Source organism: Melanostigma gelatinosum (genome assembly GCF_949748355.1).
Source record: "Melanostigma gelatinosum genome assembly, chromosome: 17".
NCBI classification, from domain to species: Eukaryota; Metazoa; Chordata; class Actinopteri; order Perciformes; family Zoarcidae; genus Melanostigma; species Melanostigma gelatinosum.
In genome coordinates this window covers 1,272,895-1,296,752 of record NC_136650.1, presented here as the reverse complement: position 1 = coordinate 1,296,752, position 23,858 = coordinate 1,272,895, and the positions used below count along the sequence as shown (strand labels likewise).

At 43.6% G+C, this 23,858-nt stretch overlaps 1 protein-coding gene across 1 annotated transcript in view; it reads left to right on the top strand.

Moving 5' to 3' along the window:
* Positions 1–23,858, top strand: part of thsd7aa (thrombospondin, type I, domain containing 7Aa) — a gene marked incomplete at both ends in the record, with an annotated part of 241,311 nt that overhangs the window by 73,106 nt on the left and 144,347 nt on the right. Inside the window, 2 exons of the mRNA XM_079288528.1 lie at positions 2,214–2,462; positions 6,750–6,931. Coding sequence (XP_079144654.1) covers positions 2,214–2,462; positions 6,750–6,931 — 431 coding nt within the window. The remainder of the gene's footprint in view (positions 1–2,213; positions 2,463–6,749; positions 6,932–23,858) is intronic.

Here is a 23,858-nt window from a genome sequence, read left to right as displayed (position 1 = left end):
TTTAGAGAAATGAATTTAACTGAATTGTCTTTGCCCTGCAGCTTTAAATTCACTTCATTCAGGTGTTAATTCATGATGTCAATCAAAAAAGCCACGATATTATATTCTTCTCATCTTCTAAAGAGAGAGATTTGTGTGCAGGGATTACAAATGGGAACCGCTTGTTTCAGCCTCATCCCCTCTGCGTTAACACCCTTGTTGGCCAGTGAATTAATGTGTTAGAATTCGAATGGATCAATCATTTTGGGCTTCTGTGCCTTGATTTCGGATGTGAGTGGATAAGTTTGCTCAAAGAGTTGAGCTTTGTCTGGTTGTGGCGCTTCACATTAACGCTTTTAATAATCGCCACGGTCTTTGAACATCTGGGACCTGTCCATGGGAAAAATGAACAAAAGTCTGTCCATTCTGTGTTAAAGGCTCTGGTCTCACTGTTCACATTCTTCTTTTTGGGGAAGGTGAAATAACTTCTGACTCACGTATTATTCTCCGACTACGCGGTCTCCCGCCCCGTCTCCCCGTGTGTGTAAATCTCACTCGAGTCAGCAAGCTTACCAGAATATTTGATTGGCTGAGCAACATCACCTGATGTGATTTATAACGCATGTAGTTGGTCGTGTGTTTCTTGGGCCGCTGAACGAGTGCCGTGAAGGCTAAATAAGCCATGCCGTTTAAAATAGAAGCGCTGCATCAAAATATCATAATCCTCAACTATCTATCTCTTTTAGGTCTGGGTCCAAGAACAACAGCATCTTGGTTCAGATTCGGACCACGGTCCTTCTATGAGTGACCTTTTCTAATGGATCAGCGTGGACTAAAATAAAGCCTCAATGCCTCTGTAATGACGGGGGCTCTATCGTGTCAGCATCTTGCTGCATATCCAATGGGACACTAGAGTGTGCCCTCTGTGTGTGTGTGACTCTGAATTCGGATGCTGAGGTTGACAAAAATGTTTGCTAAACTCCAATGCTTGCCATCATTAGCATAGAGCAGTGTACAAAACATTCAGGGATCAGCTTCTGATGCTTCGCCAGCGCTGTCCATCATTTTTTCGGGTTAAAATGACTAACTTTGCAGGCCAAAGCAGCTGCAATTTTAATCGTGTGAGTAACTTGATGACAGAATACAACTAAACGTGTCTGTTGTCTGCTTTAAAGTGCACTCTGCCTGCTGGTGTCTCTACTGCGCAAAAAGCTTGTTGTTCAATTTGTCAAATTTGTGGGGAAAGGTAGTGGTCATAGCAGATAAACTATGGTTAAGATGTGGTTAAAGTAACTATTAAAACAGTCAGTGCAAGATTTTTGTCATGGTTAATAAATAAGGAAACATGCCAGGTTCATTACAGGATGCAAACTTGGCTTTCCTGCATGGCATTCGGATGCGTCTTCATCCATCACATGACATCCACACATCTTCATCCATCACATGACATCCACACGTCTTCATCCATCACATGACATCCACACGTCTTCATCCATCACATGACATCCACACGTCTTCATCCATCACATGACATCCACACATCTTCATCCATCACATTACATCCACACATCTTCATCCATCACATTACATCCACACATCTTCATCCATCACATGACATCCACACATCTTCATCCATCACATGACATCCACACGTCTTCATCCATCACATGACATCCACACGTCTTCATCCATCACATGACATCCACACCTTACATTCCTTATCTCTATTAAAGGGCAACCTACTTCCTGCATTGATACTGTATGTTGACACTGGAAGTGAATCTTGAGGAGCAGAATCATCCATCGGGATCTATATCATCAACGTTCTTGAGAAGCTCGACATGTAACCAAATCAACCAGGAGTGAAATCTTAAGGATGATAACTTAAGGATGATGACTTAACTCCCTGTCATGGAAGTCCTATGGTGTGTAAGTGCAGCTACTGTGGTGTTTCCTGATGCACCTCCACTGTTCCATGTTTTTCTTGGGGCTGCTCTGTGATGATTTTGCTGACACTGTCGCCTCACAGCAAGAGGGGCCAGGGTTCGATTATGGGGCTGGATGTGTGTCATTTGCATGTTCTCCCCATATCAGCGTGGGTTTTCTCTGGGATCGGAGGTTTCCCTTATTTGCCCTTGTGTGTGTTAATGGTTGTCTTTCATATGTGTCAGCCCTGCGATAGCCTGGCGAAATGTCTTCGCCAATCCTACCTTATTTTTCATTCTCATCTCCAGCCTATGCTCTCAGGACTCGTTGCCGGTGACTTTCCAGGCCTGTGTCATGACCAAAGACTGTGATGTGACTGAATGGACTGAATGGTCCGCTTGCTCCAAGGAGTGCTACGACCCCAACGGGCCCAAAGGGGAGCGCACTCGGACCAGAAAAGTGAGCCAGTTCCCAATCGATGGAGGAGCAGATTGTCCAGAGCTGGATGAGAAGGAGCCCTGCAGCCCCCAGGGAGACGGAGTGCCGCCCTGCATTGTGTAAGTACGAGACAGAGAGAAGGTCAAGTGCTGCTAGTTTGCTTCTACAGCCATAGTCCATTTCTTCTGTTAACAATCTCATGGTAACTCAGGTTAAACTTGGACCTTGCTGTACTTTTAACACTTTCAATATGTATCCATAATAACTGCATGGCTCTAGACAGCCAGGCAAACTATTCAGTGATTAACTATGCAATTTGGTTCACACATTCATGGTCCCCAGAGGATGAATCCCCTTCGGTGATGACTATTCACACGCCACCATGAGGTTGACATTTGTGATTTTAATTTGAATGTCTCAAAATCTATTGGATGGTCTGCCATTAAATTCGGTTCACGTACTCCCCAATTATGTCCACTCAGAATGATTTGTAATGATATTGGTGATCCCTTAAAGGGACAGTTCACCCCAAAATCTAAAATATTTTTTTTTCTCTTATCTGTAGTCTATAGAACTGCTGATAACACGGTCTGTGGATTATCTTGGGTAACCCGGTCATGATTTCTGGAAAGAAAACATTGCTGTTGAGTTCAAATCGATCTATTTGTTGCTTTTTGCACTACAAGCAAAGTGTTATATAGTCCCATTATTTTGGAGAGAAGGCAGACAACTTTCGGCCGTTATTTCCGCAACTCATGCTAAAACAATCGAGATTGATAAATAGCACAACAATTAAGCAGAAAATATGTATTTTTGATTTGGGGGTGAACTGTCCCTTTAACATTTGGTCAAGCACCATCATCGGGTCAGCCTTCATCAATCAATCTTAAGCTGTTTTGTGTTGTTATTTCAGGTTAGGCTAATAGTATGTGCCAAAGTCACATGATTATTTGCATTTCAAATTTGAATCCTTAAGACTTTCATTGTGTCATTTATTCATTTAATGCACGACCCATCATCATACAAATCAGAAAATAGCATCAGACAGTGGTCAAGATATGCCATACAGCTGCAGCTCTTCAGAAGCCTCCATCAGCACTGGGATAACATGGCTGGACGCTTACAGGAAGCAAGTTGAGCAGGTATTTTGATGGCTGTGTTAGATCCTGGGGTACTTCTGGCCCGATACGGGGCTACTTACTGACTCAGCTCTCTATTAAAAGATTGTCGAGCTGGTGTTCTTGCGAGGGAACTCGCCTGGCTCCGCTAACTGCCGTTACTCCCGACGTCTACCCTGCTTCCTCCGGTCTGAGCGCGCTCGGCCGAGAGACCAGTCCTGGCCCCGGGCGCTCCTACCAGTCGCGTCGGTTATGGCAGCTTCCTTCTTCTGGATCCGTGCTCTTGGTAAATGCCAGGTTAGGTTCTAACGGCTAGGATTACTTCTAAAACCGTAAGGGGTTGTTAAGTGGATTCGGTCTCTAGGATAACCTTACAGAACTCAGTTGTTAGACATACAATGGATTTAACTTTTTACTGCCCCAAGGAACTTTTACTACTTGAGCAAATAAATGCACTTGAGAATTTTACTTTAAATGCAGATTAGATATTTATTGCAGGTTATATTTAGTTAGTTAGCAAGGGTTAAGCTACAGCTCACATAAAATGTCACTACACTTGATTCGTTACTTTAATTTTATTCTTAGATTATACTCATTAGTTTTAGATGCCGAGACGGCTCGGTGGGAGCTGGATTTTCAATGGTGCGATGAAAAGGTTCTTTTGGCGTCTCCTTTTATCCTTCATTTGGGCTGTCTGTTTCCCCCCCTCCTATTCTGAACACATGATCCTTATCCCACCCTTATGTGTGTGTGCTTATGTATGGAAAGTACCGGAGTTCTCCTCTTGCTTCTATGAGTCATCTCTTGCAACAGACTTTGCTGCCGCGTGTCTGTTTTTCCGACCTGCGCCCAAAACATCTGTTCCTGACTCACTGTTTCTGGAAGGTTCTATATTCCCCCATAACTCCTTTCATACACACACTTTTCACGTCTCAACTCTGTTGCACAGATCATTATTATCATCAGTTTTTACATTGTTAAATCACTCTCTGTTTACACATTCGTTATATAATGATCATAAACCTTATCTTTTGATTACACTTTAACTATTGATTTCTGAGTATATGCTTCGTGCCTTTATATCCTGACTTTCCCCTGATCGTCGAGCATGTATCCAAGGCGGCTTTCTCTGTGATCTCAACTCTTCTCGACAGCTGTCATACGCTGACAGTGAGTGTTAACCATCATTCTGTCAGCCTGGTGACGGTTTGCCAATGACGGTGATGGCCAAGGCTGCCCAAAACTAGAATAATCGACTGAGTAAGAATATGGGTAGAAAGTGGACGTTTTGTAAATTAATATTGAAGTGATTTTGCATTTCTCCTTACTCCTAGAACTAAATCTGATAGTTCCAGTTTCACTTCATCTCTCTGTAACCCACATATACAATACATTTAATTCTGTTCTAAAGGCAGCATGAATTAACCATCAACACCAAATCAGTGCCCGTCGACTCCTTTGTTTGACATACAGCAGGAAGAGAGCCAGCAACGCTGTCCGTGGTGCTGAAGAACTGCTCTGTTTGAGTGTCCCCATCTGGGAAAGATGCCCCAAGATGCAATGCTTTCCCAGGGGCCTCGTTGTTCTGCAGCAGTGCAGAGGCAACTGAGAGACAGAGAGACCTTGCTCATGAATATGGAGCATTTCATTGGCGACCTCAAATGAATTCCATTATCAGTAGAGATTGAGGCAGGGTTTACAATTACTGACCTTGGGGTGGAAACCACAATACATTATTGCTAAAGCAGACTGCTGCCAATTCAACGACCAGACACAAACCCATCATGCTGCAATTAACAACCTCCTTTCAGCTTCAGAAATCGAGGAAAGTCTGGTTAAATTCTAAATCCTTCGGCGTATTGTAAACAGAGAACTAAGCTCAATAACATAAAAACTATTTCTTACAATGCTTGGAGATACTTGCCCCCCAGGCTCACTGAGGCACAACTGATGCTGTTCAGTGACTGCAAAGAACCACGCACACAACTGAGTGTCCCTCAAAGCAATTAAAAATAGGTTGAACCACAATGCTGACTCTGCAAATGGTATTTTTGGAAAATGATTTCTGCTGATTTGAGTATCGTATGCTCTGTTTCGTATTATATGCTCTGTTTAGCATTTTTTTCAAATCAGATTTTCAACCATTTTGACTGACTAATAAAGAGTCAGATTACGAATAAACCTTAAAGGTAAAGCTGCACAAAGGTGGTCGTGTGATCGTCCCGTTCGCCGGGCCGGGTGTACAGGAACAGTTTCAGCAGGAGAAAAAAATGTTTGTACACCGGATTGCTAACATGGTCAATTGATTTAACAAGAAATATAGAAAAGCCCTTACAGTGCAACCCTATGACACATCTAAAAATGAATAAGTTGCTAAAACATTTATATGGATCACAAAAAAATCCAACATCAAACATATCTGGATATCTTTAAATATATTTTTTAAAGGCACAATACAAGTTTGGTGGACCTCACTGATTGTAAATTATGATAATTGGAGGAAGAATCTCCTCCCATAATACTTTTGGGTGCTTTAATCCATTGTCGATACAGCCATGTAACACTGTAATTTCATAGTTCTTACATAATTGAAGATTTGGATTATGTTCCTACTTGTGTTAGTGTTCGTGTCAACTGGACACTTCCATTGTGTTGGAACTTAGTTCCATTGTTTTCTCCATTTGCAGAGCATTTCCTCACGCAGTCAGTGTTTGTGTTCTTAAATTGGTGAATGTGTTTTTCTTACTTCGCTTATCTATTGCATATGTATTTCTGACTTGTTCACCATACAACTCAGCACTCTAAGCATGTTTTGAGGGCATATTAAAAAGTATAATCACAATATGGACAAATGTAGGATAACCGGACTTACCTGTAAAAACAACAATAAATGCAATCGTTTTGGGATGTTTGATTATAATGTCAGACAGATTCTAATAAGTCCATAACTATCATTGGTTTGTGGTGATAAGGCCTTGTTTGTACTTTACTGTCCTATAGATTACATTTGTCAAATGAAACCATTGATTTGGTATATATTTGTAGATATATACATAATCTATGTCACAGGAAATGAAACCTGATATCTGATTTGGTCAATATGAATCAATTTGGACCAACAGACCACACCCCTGCGCCTTTCTCTTGAAAGCTGATACTGACCCACAACAATTGAGTATTAGCTTTGATCCAATCTATTCTATTAATCCAATTGGTAATGTCAAGGAGAGACAACATGGGGCTGATAAACTCCATCAGACTAAGTCATGTGTCCACCTCTGTCCTTAGCTACAGCTGGAGGACTACAGAGTGGACAGAGTGCAGGGTGGACGTGCTGCTGAGCCAACAGGACCGCCGGCGTGCAAACCAGACAGAGTTGTGTGGAGGAGGGATCCAGACTCGAGAGATCTACTGTGTCCAGACCAGCACGGACTCACCGCCCAACCTCAGCTCACTCCGGAGCAAAGAAGGTGACTTTTCTGACCTGTGCTACTCTATCGCTATGTTTGATCTGCTGGAGGTGTGCCTCGTTCACCACCCAGTGTTTGTTCACTGTATTCATTCAGCTTGTATGATTTGATGTGATACATAAATTGATGTATCCTCTTTGTGTTGGAAACCCCATGCAAGAGAATCAAAAAGTAATGGGAAATGAAATTGAAAGAAAAAAAGAAAATGTGTCACCAAGAAGTCTCAAGCCAGCGCTGCTGGTGCTGGAGCTGCCAAGTGTGTCGCTCGGCACGAGATCTGTTTGTGACAGAATATCTTGGCACAACCAAGGAGTGAAGAACATCCAGTTTGCTGACCTTGAGATTGCATCTCTGCTTTTGGAGAACAAATACTGATCGACTTTAAGTTACTAACATACACTGATTCAAATGCATATCCCATCGTGGTCTTCATACCTTGTTACATGTGAGACTGTGGGACGTCTGTTGTGCCTTCACTTTGCCGGAGAAAACATTCCTCCAATGTTGCGGCTTTGTCTCCGAATTACTGCCATCTGGGTCTCTTTGTTTTGGTCACTAGGTCACTACGACTGACGACCACAAGCACACTGCCCTCTTCCTCGAGCAATGCTGTTTGTATGTTAAGGTAGTATTAGTTGTTACTGGTGCTGTAACAACTTCATTACGAGGTGCCTTAACAGCTTTGTAAACCGAAATCCGTTCTTATCAATAGTTTTTTTTTATCTTAGCTTTATGTCTTTATCTTAGCTTTATAAGCAAAAGAGGTTGAACGCATCGGCTGATATGTAATCTCTGAAGTCATCGTGTTAGTTCCTCAATATTCCTTTATGTTAAAAACTGGGACACCTGCAAATAATCCACAGCTTAATTCCAGATCCATTCCTGTAACTGTATAGTCATCATTATATCAGACAGAACTCATATGGCCTATCAAGGGCCGTTTATCAGCTCAGATAACAGACAAACAGCATCAGGGGGGTCGGGGGACAGAGAGCCGAGAGGGTTCGTGGAGGAAATCATCGTTTTTTTAACAGCACATGTTTTGACAGAAGCTGCAAATAACATCTGTGAGGGTCGAGTGGCAGACAAAGAAAAGTTGTTGATGAGCTTTTGCATCATCTGCTTAGGCTTGTGTTTCACACACACACCACAGTCATGTCATCTGCTCTGCTGATGTCCTCCCCCTGCATCACAGACACGTGTGAACCAGTGAGGAATTGAAGAGGTTTCTCCCTCATATGAAATCTAGGGACTGAGCTATATGAATATGCTAATGTGCGTGCAAAAGCCACACAGAGAGGACACAGATGAAATATGAGCTTTCACATAAATTGGTGGCATTACTGAGCACATGGAGGCTGCAAGTGACCTGGTAGCAAGCCTATGCTTATCCTGCACTGACACAATGAGACTCAGTCCATCTGGCTGGGGAGGCTGTACTGGCGTCTGCTGCTAGAAATGATTCACATCAGATGCTCACAACCAACCACGCGCTTTCATCCTCCAGCTTCAAGATTCCACTTTGCCAATTTTGCTTGAACGTAAGTCTGACTTTCAACACTTCCCTTTTACATATATTGTCAGGATGAAATAGTGGCTGCCCCTCTAGCCAAGCCGCCCTGTCTGCATGTTATTTTACGGTAATTGTTAAGCAAAGTGTTTTTGGGTTGAAGAGGGGCACATTATTGAAGGTGAAACAAGAGTGGGATGGATGTGATGGATGAAAGCCACAGCCTCCTTCTTCTTTTCAGCCTGCACCTGTCCTCCAAGACAGGTTTTGTCATGACTTGTATCATTTGAGCTACCCCCTAACTTGGACACGTGATGATGTAAATAAGGAACCTCTATCCATCCCCTATGTTCCATTTCTCACTTCTTTTTTTACGCTGTTTCTGTGTTGGCTAAACCTAACTCCTTCACTGCAGTCTTATGCCGTGTTCACACCAAACGCGGCGCGAATTCAACACGCCGCCGGTGTCGCCAGGGACCATTTGTGTACATTCGCGCTGGACATGCCGGAGAGGGGGCGGGGCTTATCGCCCTGAAAGCCGTTCAACTGTCCGCCATTAACCATGGAAAAAATAACCTATTTCTGCTTAGTACGTGTTGTGGAAGTCACAGATATCCCGGGAAACTAAACGCCGTCATGTCTGGTTCATAATATTGTTCAGAGGAGCTCCGTGGATTTTATCAAGCTGTATTCACTGTGTCAGCACACGTCGCTGTGATTTCGCAACTCACGCATTTGGGGCCTCAAATTCGCGTCCATCGCGGCGCGCCATCGCAAATTCCCACCGCGCCAGTCTCACCGCGTCTGTGCATAGATTTTGTATGTAATCTACTCGCGCGAATAATTTGCCCCGCGTTTGGTGTGAATGCAGCATTATAATGGTGGCCATGGCACAATTGATGTATCTGACATATTTTGTGTCTGCATAATTTCCACCAGTTGGCTTGAGGAGTGTCTGGTCAGCTAACTGTCTATCTATCTTGCAAAGAACTTTAACGATAGCACATCAGCCAGCAGGTAGAGGTGGAGCTTACAGGTAGAGGTGGAGCCAGCAGGTAGAGGTGGAGCTTACAGGTAGAGGTGGAGCTTACAGGTAGAGGTGGAGCTTACAGGTAGAGGTGGAGCCAGCAGGTAGAGGTGGAGCCAGAGGTAGAGGTGGAGCTTACAGGTAGAGGTGGAGCCAGCAGGTAGAGGTGGAGCCAGAGGTAGAGGTGGAGCTTACAGGTAGAGGTTGAGCCAGCAGGTAGAGGTGGAGCCAGAGGTAGAGGTGGAGCTTACAGGTAGAGGTGGAGCCAGCAGGTAGAGGTGGAGCTTACAGGTAGAGGTGGAGCCAGAGGTAGAGGTGGAGCTTACAGGTAGAGGTGGAGCCAGCAGGTAGAGCCAGCAGGTAGAGGTGGAGCCAGAGGTAGAGGTGGAGCTTACAGGTAGAGGTGGAGCCAGCAGGTAGAGGTGGGGCTTACAGGTAGAGGTGGAGCTTACAGGTAGAGGTGGAGCTTACCGGTAGAGGTGGAGCCAGCAGGTAGAGTTGGAGCTTACAGGTAGAGGTGGAGCCAGCAGGTAGAGGTGCAGCTTACAGGTAGAGGTGGAGCCAGAGGTAGAGGTGGAGCTTACATCAACATGGGTCTAAGGAAGGGAAACAGCCTTTTCTAGTTTCTAGCTTTACCAGTGAGGGCTGAAAGGAGCTGAACATTTGAACACAAGTCTCTTTATTGGTATTCTTTCTTTGCTCTAAGTATTGCTTGGCCATGTTGACATTGGTTACCCACTAGTAAGAATATTCATGTAATATATATTTTATGAAATAATGACACCAACTGCCACAACAATTCTATTGGCAGACAGGACGTTGATATTAGATCACCTGCTTTTTAAAAGTTCAACTACCATGCTTTGTTATTATCCAAGGCCAGTTTGTTTTAACGTAATTTCTTTCACTTTGACATATGTTCGGGTAGTTATGGTGACAAACAATGGTGTCTTTGCCCCAACTGCAGGGAAGGATTTGCTGCACTTTAGAATTCATCGAGGGGCTGCTATTGTGACAATTTCTGTAAAGCTGAGTCATTTCTGTTCCACTGTAGTTTCCTTGTTTCCTTCTCACATGAAACCAACCAAAATGTGCCACAGGAACGACCAACCACACTTAATACTGAAACAGAGGCTGGGGAACAAGCAGTGCATGCTTGAATTGCTTGCCTCCTGCATGCAAAACAGCAACCGGATTAACTTGATCTCCCCAATTACATCTCCTTCAGTTCAAATAAGGTTCAAATTACAGATGTGGCAAGAAAAAAACCTGAATTAATAGTAATGAAAATAATCAAAACTAAGTCCAAAACTGAGTCCAACCATGAAGTAACAATTCTTTAGTTGCCCAATAAAGCTGATACAATCTCATCATTTACTTTGAAGGACGATCAGTGGATCCCAGAGAGACTGAGACAGTAATATCTGTGGACACACGTCATTCCCAATCCGGTTACTGGGAGCTAGAATCCCAGATCACTGCTTGTTCTTCATTTGAGTTCCTCACAGTTGGAAAGCAAAGGATTCACTCAGTGCTGGATCTCTCTCAGATGTGCAGTGATTACTGTTGACAGCATCACTGCTTATTGCAATGCTACACTCTCAAATGGAGAGCTTTTGATTATCATGAACAGCTTGTTAATCCGCCCTGGTAGCGCACATTTCATGGACAGTTTATCAGTTTGTTCTCAAGAGAACAATTTCCTCTGAATGTTACTGCGTGTACGTTGTTTCAGCAGTGTTTTCCTGTTTGGGTCCGATCGATGCAAAACTTAATTGGAGAGCAAAGCGTGACATGCTGTATAACAGCTGTGCCACCGTGACGCCACGAACCCTCGACTGGAAAGGAACTGGCTGTCGGGTTATTGATGGCAGGTGGCACGTGGCCGCGCAGGTTCCTAATTTGGCGGATGGAAGCGCTGCACAGGGAAGACTAGACCATCTGGCACAGAGATACCTGAGCAAGGTCAGTCTGTGAGGATATTTCCATTAATCAGCCTTTGTTATGTTTGTGAAGAGCTGCTCAGACTGGACAAGGAGGGAGGACAACAAAAGACTATTATCCTCCAAAAGGTCTGAATGGAGCATGTGGATGAAAAGCTTTTCATAAGAAATGGGACTGTTTGCTTGGCACAGCAACACATGGACATGTTGGAGTTTAAGTCATCAACAGATCATTTGGATGATCTTATTCAGCACCTGCTATTGCAGTGGCATGTTTGCTAATCACATGTTTAATACCTCCCAGTTGCAATTTCTAACCCATTAGAATGATTTGGCATTTTCACAGCGGGTCTTGACAGTTCTCTGCCAAGTATTGTCAGTATTTCCATTATACCGTTGTCTTGTCCAAACGTGTAGGTTACACATGTCAGCGGTGTGGCTCTCGGGCTGCTATGTCGGTTGGTCGGTTTTGTTAGATCCTGGGGTACTTCTGGCCCGATACGGGGCTACTTACTGACTCAGCTCTCTATTAAAAGATTGTCGAGCTGGTGTTCTTGCGAGGGAACTCGCCTGGCTCTGCTAACTGCCGTTACTCCCGACGTCTACCCTGTGCGCTCGGCCGAGAGACCAGCCTGGCCCCGGGCGCTCCTACCAGTCGCGTCGGTTATGGCAGCTTCCCTCTTCTGGATCCGTGCTCTTGGTAAATGCCAGGTTAGGTTTTAACGGCTAGGATTACTTCTAAAACCGTAAGGGATTGTTAAGTGGATTCGGTCTCTAGGATAACCTTACAGAACTCAGTTGTTAGACATACAATGGATTTCACTTTTTACTGCCACGAGGAACTTTTACTACTTGAGCAAATAAATGCACTTGAGAATTTTACTTTAAATGCAGATTAGATATTTATTGCAGGTTATATTTTTAGTTAGTTAGCAAGGGTTAAGCTACAGCTCACATAAAACGTTACTACACTTGATTCGTTACTTTAATTTTCTTCTTAGATTATACTCATTGGTTTTAGATGCCGAGACAGCTCGGTTGGAGCTGGATTTCCAAAGGTGCGATGAAAAGGTTCTTTTGGAGTTGTTAGGAGCGAAGGTCCGGCCGGACTCTCGGATTCCTCCTGCTCTCGCAGCAGAGTCCGTTCAAAAGTCCTCAAGGCTCAGTACAAAGTCTTTCTAGGGCTGCCGCGTTCCTCCGTTGTTCAGTTGTTAAAGTCGAGCAGTGGGGAGAGGAAAACCTCTGTCTTTCAATCTTTGTCCACGAACAGCGGTCTTCTTTCCGTGAACAGAGATGAAGTCCTCGAATACTTCAGTTGCAATCGTCCGTATCTTCTTCTCAGAGCGTCTGGACGGCCCGTGCAGAAATCCCAGCTTGCGGCTTGCAAGCGTCTCCTTTTATCCTTGATTTGGGCTCTGTTCCCCCCCTCCTATTCTGAACACATGATCCTTATCCCACCCTTATGTGTGTGTGCTTATGTATGGAAAGTACCGGAGTTCTCCTCTTGCTTCTATGAGTCATCTCTTGCAACAGACTTTGCTGCCGCGTGTCTGTTTTTCCGACCTACACCCAAAAACATCTGTTCCTGACTCACTCGGTCTGCTGACACACCATGACAAACACTTTTTCCACATCTCAGCTCCGGTACACAGATCATTATTATAATCAGTTTTTACATTTGTTAAATCACTCTATGCATTAAACATTCGTTATATAATGATCATAAACCCTATCTTTCGATTATACTTTAACTATTGATTTCTGAGTATATGCTTCGTGCTTTTATATCCTGGCTTTCCCCTGATCGTGTATGCATGTTTTCGAGGCAGCTCTCGAGAGCTCAACTCTTGTCGACAGTTTAGAATGAAATATTGCAAAAACTATGACTTGGGATGTTATGAAATGTTCAGACTTTTGTAGTTGCCAGAGTATAAACGTGCAGAAATGACTTTGATCTCCAATGGCACTCAACACATATTGATCTATTGTCAGGTCACACATGTTATTGACCGATACTTTGGTTTCTACAGAGAGGAAAGTGAGAAAAATAAATCTTTTTATCCTTTTTTCTAAGTCTGATCTAGAATTGTTTTCTCTTCCGTGTTTTTGACGGATTAACAAACACTTCGTGGATTCTTTGGTTTTTTTGTTTGTCAAGATTAGTGTTGTTGTAATACTCATTTCAGCCACAAGGGACTGAAGTCCACCTCTGACCTTGTTTTCAATAGCATTAAAAGCACTCGTGTTTTCTTCCAGGCAAGTTTTAATTTGTATAACTTTGTAACACAATGTATGTACCTTGTGTTAAGAGTGCACGGAGAGATGAAAACTCGCCTGGAAAATAGTCTCAGTGTCGTGGTACGCTTCAGCCTCCTGTGGGTGAAATGAACACTCAGGAGAAGTTTAGCTTCAGGGCTTTCTGCCAATAATCTCCTTCGGTTCAAGCAATGAAGCTTTATTCATTTAGTATTCATTTAGCTTTCGGAAAATATCATGATCCTGTTTAAAATAAAGCCTCTCTAGTAGACAGCCCTGAAGGCAAACTACTGTCATGTGCCCGAAATCCTTTTTGTCACACAGAGATTAAAGGAAGTTTGAGGAACAGATCATCCAAGCAGATCATGTCTGTTGTTCTTGTCTCTCACGGCTTCTGACCAAATACCAAAAGAACTCCGTTCATCCTCAGCTGCATGTTGTGTTTAAAGCTAACTAGCAAAGTAAGCGTAGGCAACTGATCTCAACGGATGTAAAAGGCCTGGGTTCACCTCATGATTTGGGTGATATTTTTAATTCAATTTATTAGGAAATTTGCAGTAAAGCACAATATCAAGTGGGTCCTTCATTGTTTCTGAGTCTTGTCCTCCTGTCTTGCAGAGGGGAATCTAGCTTTAATATTTGTATTCTTACACTTTGTATTGTGTTGACAAGGTGCCTATTCTTAAATATAGTCGTGTTAAATTAAATTCCCTCAATCCGGCAGACAGTTTGGGGCCAGGTAGTATCCAGCCTCACTGCTTTGTTTTTCAGGTGCTAGGTTTCAATATGAGTGCAACAACGTTTTTTCAATCAGGAGAGACTTGTTTCATAAGTTTAACAATGCAATGTTATACAAGCGTCAAATCTGAAAAAGTGCAAAGTCTTTGGCGATTGGACTCCATCCTGAAGTACTATCACCGAGGGTAGGGATACTGAGGTCCAACAGGCCTAATCCCCCCTTGGAGTCCAGACACTGGTGGTGGTGATGAAAGGAGTCGCTGCTATCTGATGATTAATCAGGAGCCCGACTGTGATGCTGACTGGAGGCGACTGGGGTGGAGGAGGGTCGCATCTGCTTAGCTGAAATGACACCTGACAGCAGCAGAGAGGAGAACACTATTTAAAGATTGACAGCAACGATATGATTGGCTTGAGGACCCGGTGTGCCGAATCTGGTTGGTTACTTAAAAGTGCACGCCCCCAATCAGCTGATAGAGTACTTACAATGAGAGGAAAGATAGAGATTACTAGTGAGTGTCTTCCTGATTGAACTTGCGCTTGAGCTACATTTCAATCAGGAGAGACTTGTTTCATAAGTTTAACAATGATTTATTATACAAGCGTAAAATCTGAAAAAGTGCAAAGTCTTTGGCGATTGGACTCCATCCTGAAGTACTATCACCGAGGGTAGGGATACTGAGGTCCAACAGGCCTAATCCCCAAAAAGACATTTATTTATATGAATAAATAAATAAATAAATAAATACAGACATACATACCTTACTGCTGTGGTGAATTTCCTAAGAAAATAGACAATTAGTCATGAGAGCACTCTAAGGGTAGACCGTGAGCAAGTAGAGGTTAGACCAGAGGTAAGATGACCGGTTGAGTCAAAGCAAAGGATAGAGGAATGTCACGACGGACTGCAGACTAGGATACGGGGGTCTGGAAGACCGCAGACACAGGATAGAGCGGGGCTAGATAGCCCCTAGGGGAGTATGGTAGGATTTCAACAGATCCCGAAACATATGGCGGGGTCGGCCCTGCGGAGGGTCCGAGCGCAGGACTGGATAGGTGAGGGTCAAGCTAGACTGCAGACAAGGATAGGTGGGGTCATATTGAGACGGCAGCGTAGGATAGTAATGGGTCACGTTTAGACCGCAGAGCAGAATAGGGGGGTTCAAGAGAGAACGTAGAACAGCACGGTTGGGGGTCTTACGGCCCCCACAGGTTTGGGGTCTGACTGCCTCAGCACAACCAGACCGGGTGAGCTCACCCGGGAAACTAGAACATATGTCATACTTTGACAGGTCTCGCATCATTCGGACCGCGAAACAGAAATTGTGTCATATCTGACTGCGAAATTAGAAATTTGTCAACTCTGGACGGGTCTCTTATCATACGGACCAGGAAATTAGAAACGGGGCACCTCAGACCCACCTTTTCTTTTAGGAAAGTAAAACCAGGTTAAGCCAGGTCACGGTCACCTAGGAAACACAGACACGTTAAACCAGGTCACGTTCACCTAGGAAAACAGTCACGATAAGCCAGGTCACGTGAGACCAGGAGATTGGGAAACAGTGTTAGACCAATCAGATGGAGAAAACGGTCGAGTCACACCAGAGGAATAGAGCAAGATAAACGCAGAGCACAGTAATATACAGTGCCGCTAGGAAAGCCATTTGCACACTATAACGTGAACCATCCCTTAGGGTTACTAAAAGGAACATTTCAAGAAGGGTATAATGCTATCCCCTGCTATGAACCAATACCAATAATGTGACCTACCAACGATACGCCAATCGCTGTAAACATGTCACCACCACCAGTTATATGCATTCCTTACCGGCCTTTAAGGCGTCAATGATCTTTGATTCTCGAGGATGGTGTTGAGATCGGGGCGGATGTAGGATGTGAAGGCAGTAGAATACCAGCGACCCAATTTTTGTAGGGTCGTAGCGGAGATGCCTTGGTTAGCCGCTGAAGTAGCAGCCCCTATTCTAAAAGAGTGCCCTGAGTATAGCTGAGGCGATAACTGAAGTCAAGTGAGGATAACTACGAAATGAGAGTTAAACCACCTTTTAGATAACAGTCCATTACCTGGGGTAAGAAACAGGGGAGACGTGGGGCCCGTAATAGGCCTTAACTGTAGGAACTTCACCATGGACTGGAACGGGCAAAACCCAGAGTCTATGCGAGCCACAATCACTGAGCAAGCCCCTCCGCATTTGGAATGCTTGAGCCATAAGTCATAATGATCAGTATGAAAAGTCAAATCGGCCAAAGTGATGTCTATGTCAGAATTGAAGGAATTAGACGAGGTAGTAAACTCGCCACACCTGAGGAAAGCATAGAAAGCCAACGAAAACACCGCCTCAAGCAAGACATCAACGTAGGGGCCGAAAACACCGGATCGGAGTACGGTGAGCATCCTGTGCAAAATCGGAAGCATGATAGGCTGTCTACGGACGGGAAGGTGAGGAGAAGACTTAGCAATACCTTTTAGCAGTAATTTGATGGCTGCATTGGAAAACAAACTAGCGGCTGCCGGATCATAGCACCTAATATTAAACTGAAGGCCGGCAAGCAAACTACGAATATATGACAGTTTAAAATGCCGCACATCCACGCAATAGCAAGGCACAAACTGTTTATGAGAACCGGTTTAAGAGGCATGTTTGGTTTAACACAAAACCAAGCAAAAGTACTCCAAGCACAATCATATGTCTTTACAGTAGAAACTGCTAATCCCTTCCTCATATATTGCCGAGCGGCCTCCATATAACCTCCCAAGTGGCTTTGCTTTACGACAGCATCAGGGTGTGACATGAGGGCACCGTTATTGCCACGGGACTGGCCTCTGGGCAGATGTTCCGGAAAGCCTGGAATTTAAAGCGGGAAAGCGAATCAGCCAGAGTATTAAAATGACCTGGCACATGGCGGGCGGTGATGATGAAGTTGTGGGTGACAGCTACCCACGTGATGCTTCTCATGAACGGCATGATATCTTTGGAAGAAGAGCACCCTCTATTGATAATATCGACAACTGCTTGATTGTCGCACATGACAGAGATGCGCTTGCATTTCCAGTGCTGCCCCCAGACAAAGCAGGCCACGGCCACGGGGTAAATCTCATACAGTGCTGAGGAATATTCAAACTTTGCAAATGAGGGGGGCCACGGTTCCACAAACCACTGGCCTTGATAAGTTCACACAACTCTGCATGTAATTTTGACTAGGCACCTCACGCCCAGCGAGCGTAGGCTGAAACACCGCCGCCGGACACAGCGGGGCTACGTGGCCCGAATTCCCGCACGAACTACACGAAACAGTTTGTGTGCCCCCCTCGACCAAGACCAGTAACTCTGTATCCAGCACTGACCAGTCCAACCGGGAGTTATATTGCGAAATATACAGTGCGGCTTTGCTGGAGAACGCCTTATGGTACTGGTAAAATATGCTCCTTGCATATTTCAGCTGTAGCTCGCCGATCAGTGCCATGTAGGTGTCTAGCTCCTGTCTTCTGTCTGGGTAGACCGCACATATCACGCCTCGATGGCGTGCATGGAGCTCACCAGTGACTGCAGAGTGGAGACGACGGCGTTGTCTGTATTAGATGGGCCCGGAGTTGCTGGTGGAGCCGGATTCCGAGACAGTGCCTCCCTCCTCTTCGCCTGTGGAGCTTGGGCTGAGCCGGTTTTCCTCGCTCTTTTCCGCCCGGGCGCCGCCGCTGGTATGGGATCTACTGGCTCGCCGCTAACTGTGAGCCTCACCAGCTCCCGGAGCTGGGATAGCGGAAGGCCTGGTGCTGGATTGATACCCCGACCTTCCAGCTGGGCCAAGAGAGTTTCTTGCTCGTCTAGGTGGGAGCCGCTACGCCGCCCGAGGCGAGTGCTTCTGCGCCGGACGCCCGGCGGGCTGCATGCCGGCTCCCGCGGGCTGCCTGCCCGCTCCGGCTGGCTCTCAAGAACTTGACTTGCATGTCTGACAAACGGATCCGAATCGGAGTCCGACATACTCAGTATCCACAAACTGCTACGATGCAAAGGTTAACCGTTGCTTAACACACTCGCATCTGCTTAGCTGAAATGACACCTGACAGCAGCAGAGAGGAGAACACTATTTAAAGATTGACAGCAACGATATGATTGGCTTGAGGACCCGGTGTGCCGAATCTGGTTGGTTACTTAAAAGTGCACGCCCCCAATCAACTGATAGAGTACTTACAAGGAGAGGAAAGATAGAGATTACTAGTGAGTGTCTTCCTGATTGAACTTGCGCTTGAGCTACATTTGCCGTTCCAATTAGCATATGTAGATGTAACGACGTCAGCATGAAGCTCAGAGCACTGCGTCTACTCCTCTAAATAACAGGCATGAAGGCCGTGAACATTTCAGCTGTTTCTTTAGAGCTGTCCTTCAGCAACATGAGGGAAGGACCTCCTGCCTTACAGAATACATACTCTAAAAAAAAAAAAGTTGAGTATACTTAAAAAGGTTAAGCAACCAGCTGCAAGGGCTTTTTTGAGTATACTCAACGAAGTTGTGTCAACTTAGGATAAGAAGTTAACTCAAAGTGCGATTTTAAGTTTCCCAAACTTGATATTTCAAGTGTTCTTTACTTAAGTACATGAGTAGACGTGAGGATAAAACTCAATATTTTAAGTTATGTTAACTTAAGTAGGTCTGAATAGTAATAAGTTATTATTTTAAAAACTAAAATATACCACTTTCATACCATATTCACCCCCTACACATTTGTATTTTAGTATTTTAATATTTAAATATTCATACTCTGAATGTCATTAAATAAATAAATAGAGCAGAATACAGGGAAACATTTGCTCACTGTACAGGCTTCCTTCGATTCAATAAGTGACAAAAACCTGAAGGAACTGGAGCAAATCTGCCAACAAACAATGGACAAAATCACTCCAAATCTGCCAGATTCTTACCCTAAAGACATGTAGCAGCAAAGGGTGCTAATGGTGTGTAGGGGCTTTTTTAGTTTTATTTTCTTAAAAAGATTAGCGAACCAAAAAGGTATTTTGACTTTGAAAATGCACTGACATACTTTACAATTAAAAATACTCCAAAATATGTACATGCATCATTTTTAAGTCAGACAAAAAAACAGGTCTAAATACTTTCTGAATGCACTGTATACGAGGTCTCAAAACCCATGACTAATTTGGGCTTGGAATTATAAATGTTACCAGTAAATTTGAAGGAGAATTGCTGTTACAAAATGCATGTGATGCAGGCACCACACTCACATGTAACCTTGATGCTACAGTAATATTGCCAGTATTGGCGACATCACATGAAATTAAATGTTAAAAACTGTAAAGTTACACTTATTAAACTATTTAGGTGGAATAACAAAGTAACAGTGAAGTAGAAATGAGGGTTTGCTGAAAGTTTGCATTAGTGTTTTCTTGCTCAATGTGCAACCTAAATAACATTGACACATTAGTCTTACCAGATATTTCTTCAGACAAACTGGAAAATTAAAGGGTGATCTGATGGTAAATGCTCTGCTCCAATGTTATGGTTTGCATAGTTTCATAATTGATGTCTTGTGTCGGACTAAATAATTGTGAAAATGCCCCTCGTCTGTCCCCCAGTTTTTGGTCCCAGTTCAAATCTAATTGAGGACCCCTGCTATACCACATGCACTTCCTACTTATTGATTACCTGTTCATCAAAGGTGTCTAGAAGGATCCTCATGTCCTTTCCAAGTGTTCCGCGGCGTGATCTGTACAGCTTAATAAACTGCGATTAGTGTGCATCCAATGATGACAGGAAGATCTTCTTCAGGTCCACTCGAGTAATTCTGTAGAACTCTGCACAAAACAGTTTGCATGTAAAGAAACAATGATGCAAGTTTATGTTCAATTGTATAATTGTCCAAAGGCATTAGATACATCCTGCTTTCTATTTCAGAACAACCAACAGTAGCCTGTGGATCATTGCACTCTGCAGGCAATTCTTCATCTGCTTCTGGTAGATCAGTTGGAGTTGTTGGAGATATTACAGATTATCTAAAATCATTAACACTGTAAGATTTGTACTTCCAGCTTACATGACTACTGAAGGACATTACTTGTAAATTCACAGTTTTTGAACAGACAACAGTCACATGCTGCTTCAAATGAGCCCTGAGATGGCCTATGCATTTTTCTGGCGCACAGAGGACCTTACAGTCACACAATTCCCAACAAAATGTGACCTGCACTTTAGGTTTACCAGACTGTTTATGTACTCTTGAAAGGTGGGATTTTAACGCACCAGTTGTCTTGAAAGTTCAGGTGCAGTCTGTATACTGTTGTGGAATATTTCTATGAAAAGTCGGGAGAAGAGTGTCAAAGTGTTATCAAATCAATGTCAAATGAAACAGAGTCTGGATGAACGATCAAAGTTGTAACAGTCAATTTATTTGCTTGCAAGCAAAGAGAACACAGTCTCACAGACACATCACGTCATCTGCAGGAGGTGCTCTGAATAACACAGTCAGATGCATGTCTTGCAAGCAAAGAGAACACAGTCTCACAGATACATCACGTCATCTGCGGGAGGTGCTCTGACAACATAGTCAGATACATGGACATTTATACTCAGCCAGGTGCTTCCTTTGATTGGGTCACTGTGACCTAATCAAAGAGTTAAGATACAAGAAATACAGAGTCTGAATAAGCCTGTTTTACCATCACACATCACATATACATACAGAGGGTCATGCTCTTCAGCTGATGCTCATCAGGAAGTACCGTAATCTAGACCTCTGTGTGTCGCCGTCTTTGAAGACAGAAACAATGCACAGGAGAACAGATAACTACATAACAGATAACAAATAACAAGACACCTGGATGCAAAACTGATAGAATCATCTACTCAAATAGGTTTTGTGCCTGCACTTTTAAAGACTTACATTCTTCAATCCTAAAGCATAAGATGAGGACATATTTTCCCATAACATTCCACTCTTTGATTACATAGTAATCACACAATATAGTAAAAATATGTTATAAGGACATTTCAATAACAACAGAAGCATTACCCAAAAGTATGATTTGAAAATACATCACTTGAAATATCTGAAGAAAAACAGTTCTTGTGAGATAAAAGATCCCATAAACGTAGCAGGCAATATAATTCAATAAACACAAAAGAATAAAAAGATAGAAATCAAAAACTGTCTTTAGACCTGCGCATCAAAATCATCAAAGGAGTCAGTGTCGCTGTCAAAGTCGTCCGCATAGTCAGTAATAGGAAACAGGTCAAGTTGTTGGTCGTTAGTTGCCACACGACAATACATAGTCAGCTGTTTGGCGAAGAGCTGAGAGATCATGTTTCAAGTTTTTTTTACTGCGGTGCGTCTGGTACGGTTATGCGTCGTTGAGTTGTCATTGTCTGAGTCAAAAGTCGTGTTGTTGCGCTGGTCGTGGTTGCTCTTCATCTGTTTGTGGTGCGTTCTCCTTTTCTTGTGTTTGTTGGCATAAAGACGTGTCGAGAGGGGCTCTTCATCTTTGTTACTGTACATTACCAGGATCCTCTATATTGCTGAAGTCAGTGAATTGAGTCTGACTTGCTGCCAGTCAGACATGTCCTTCACACCATTCCTGGGCTTGTACGTGGAAACATGTGGAAACATGTGGAATCCTCCCCCTTTACAAACTCAGATTGTGTGGTACACAGAGAAACAGACAGTAGCAGTACTTTTTTGTCCAACAGACTCTTATTATACCATTATATCATTTCCACTTCTCTAAATCATCTACATCCTTCAATCTCATTCGAATACATATGTGGGTGTGAGTGGTGTTTGTCTAGTTTCTAATGTGTATTAAATGTACAAGTTTGTCATCTAAAGAATCTAAAGTTAACTCACCCTCGGTGTTGTATTTGTGTGCGGGTCATTGGTCCAGCTCTGGTTCCAATCCGGTCCCTGCTGCACCCCCCCTGATGGCTGATTGTCGAGCCCTCCCACCACTCCTTGTTCCTCAATGTTCAAGCTGCCACATTTATGGCACACAAAGTCTTCAGTTGGTGTGTGTCAAAGTCTCAAAGTGTCTTTCAGCTTCCTCTCATGCCCTGATACATTATCAGCTGGGCATGCTTGCATCTGTGCTGACGAAACTTCTCTGTTCTCCGTTGTTGAACTGATCCTCATGTTCAGCATGCTGCATGTCACACAACTCTCTTGTGTGATGTTCTCCAGGCTTATGGATGGCGGAAAGCCTTCTTACAAAGTTTAGTCAGGGCTGTCACCGCATGTTTATACGCTACGGCCAGTTTTCACCATTGTCATATGCACTCACTGCAGGTTTGAATGCCGCAGATATTTTCTGTAGTTGTGAGCATTGACATGGTACCTGTAGATTTTGACGAGTCTCGTTCGTCTTCTTCATCCTCGACGTGTTGAGTGGTGGGTGTCGTTCAAGTTGTTTGTGGCTGGGGAGCATACAGCAGGAAGCGGAATCCCCAGATCAGGACCAAGGACTAAAAATGAACAAAACAAACAAAACAAAACAGCTGCCGAAAGTTCAGCAGCAAATGTTAGACAACGTTGTCTCATGTAGAGATACAATTCTTAGATCTCTGTGTTTCTGTGTGTGCGTGCCTCTGTGGGTGTGCGTGTGTGTGTGTGTGTGTGTGTGACCCCTCTTTCAGCTGCTGCGAGCGAGCATGGTGTCTGTGTGTGTGTGTGTGTGTGTGTCTCACCCCTGCATTCCTCTCTCTCTCTGCTCATATGCCTCTCTGTCTATTTTAAACAGTTACACCTATTTTCGTTTCCTCTTGGACATCAACTTATTTGTATCTGCTTCACCTTTTTATCTGCTCCAAGCACGTTTTGAGTTAATCAAATTTTAATCGTAGGCTAAAACTGCCTCTTTCAGGGAATCCCAATTTTGTTCATTCTTCCAATTGTTTGGCAGTCTGATTGTCCTTGTCCCACATTTATTTATTATCGGAGATAAGACCTTGGCATCGGGCTGCTCAGACTCATTCTATGACTTTTATCATTCCCAAATGTTTCACTTTTATTTCTAAGTCTTTGACTCTGTCTTTTTTCGTACATTTAATCTGTTTCAATTTACCTTCTAAATCCCCTCTTAACATTTTGAGTTTAGCGGCGCTCAATGAGCCGTTTTCAGGAAAACCAAACTCCCTTGACCAGTACGTGAGGTATTCTAAACACCCGTTTCCATATTTCTGTTGCATCATATCAATTATTGGGCCCGAGGGCTCTGTGCTTTTACTACTTTTTCCACCCATCTTTCAGGTGTGGACACGTTAACGTTACCTTTACAATACAGTCGTCACCATACAGCGTATGTTTATTCTATCGAAGGAAAACTTTTTGCAAAAAACCTCGTTTGAAACTCACGCTATGTTGAAAAATCACGAATACCTTATTTCAAACTTGTTTGAAACTCACGCTTTGTTGGAAAATCACGAATACCTTATT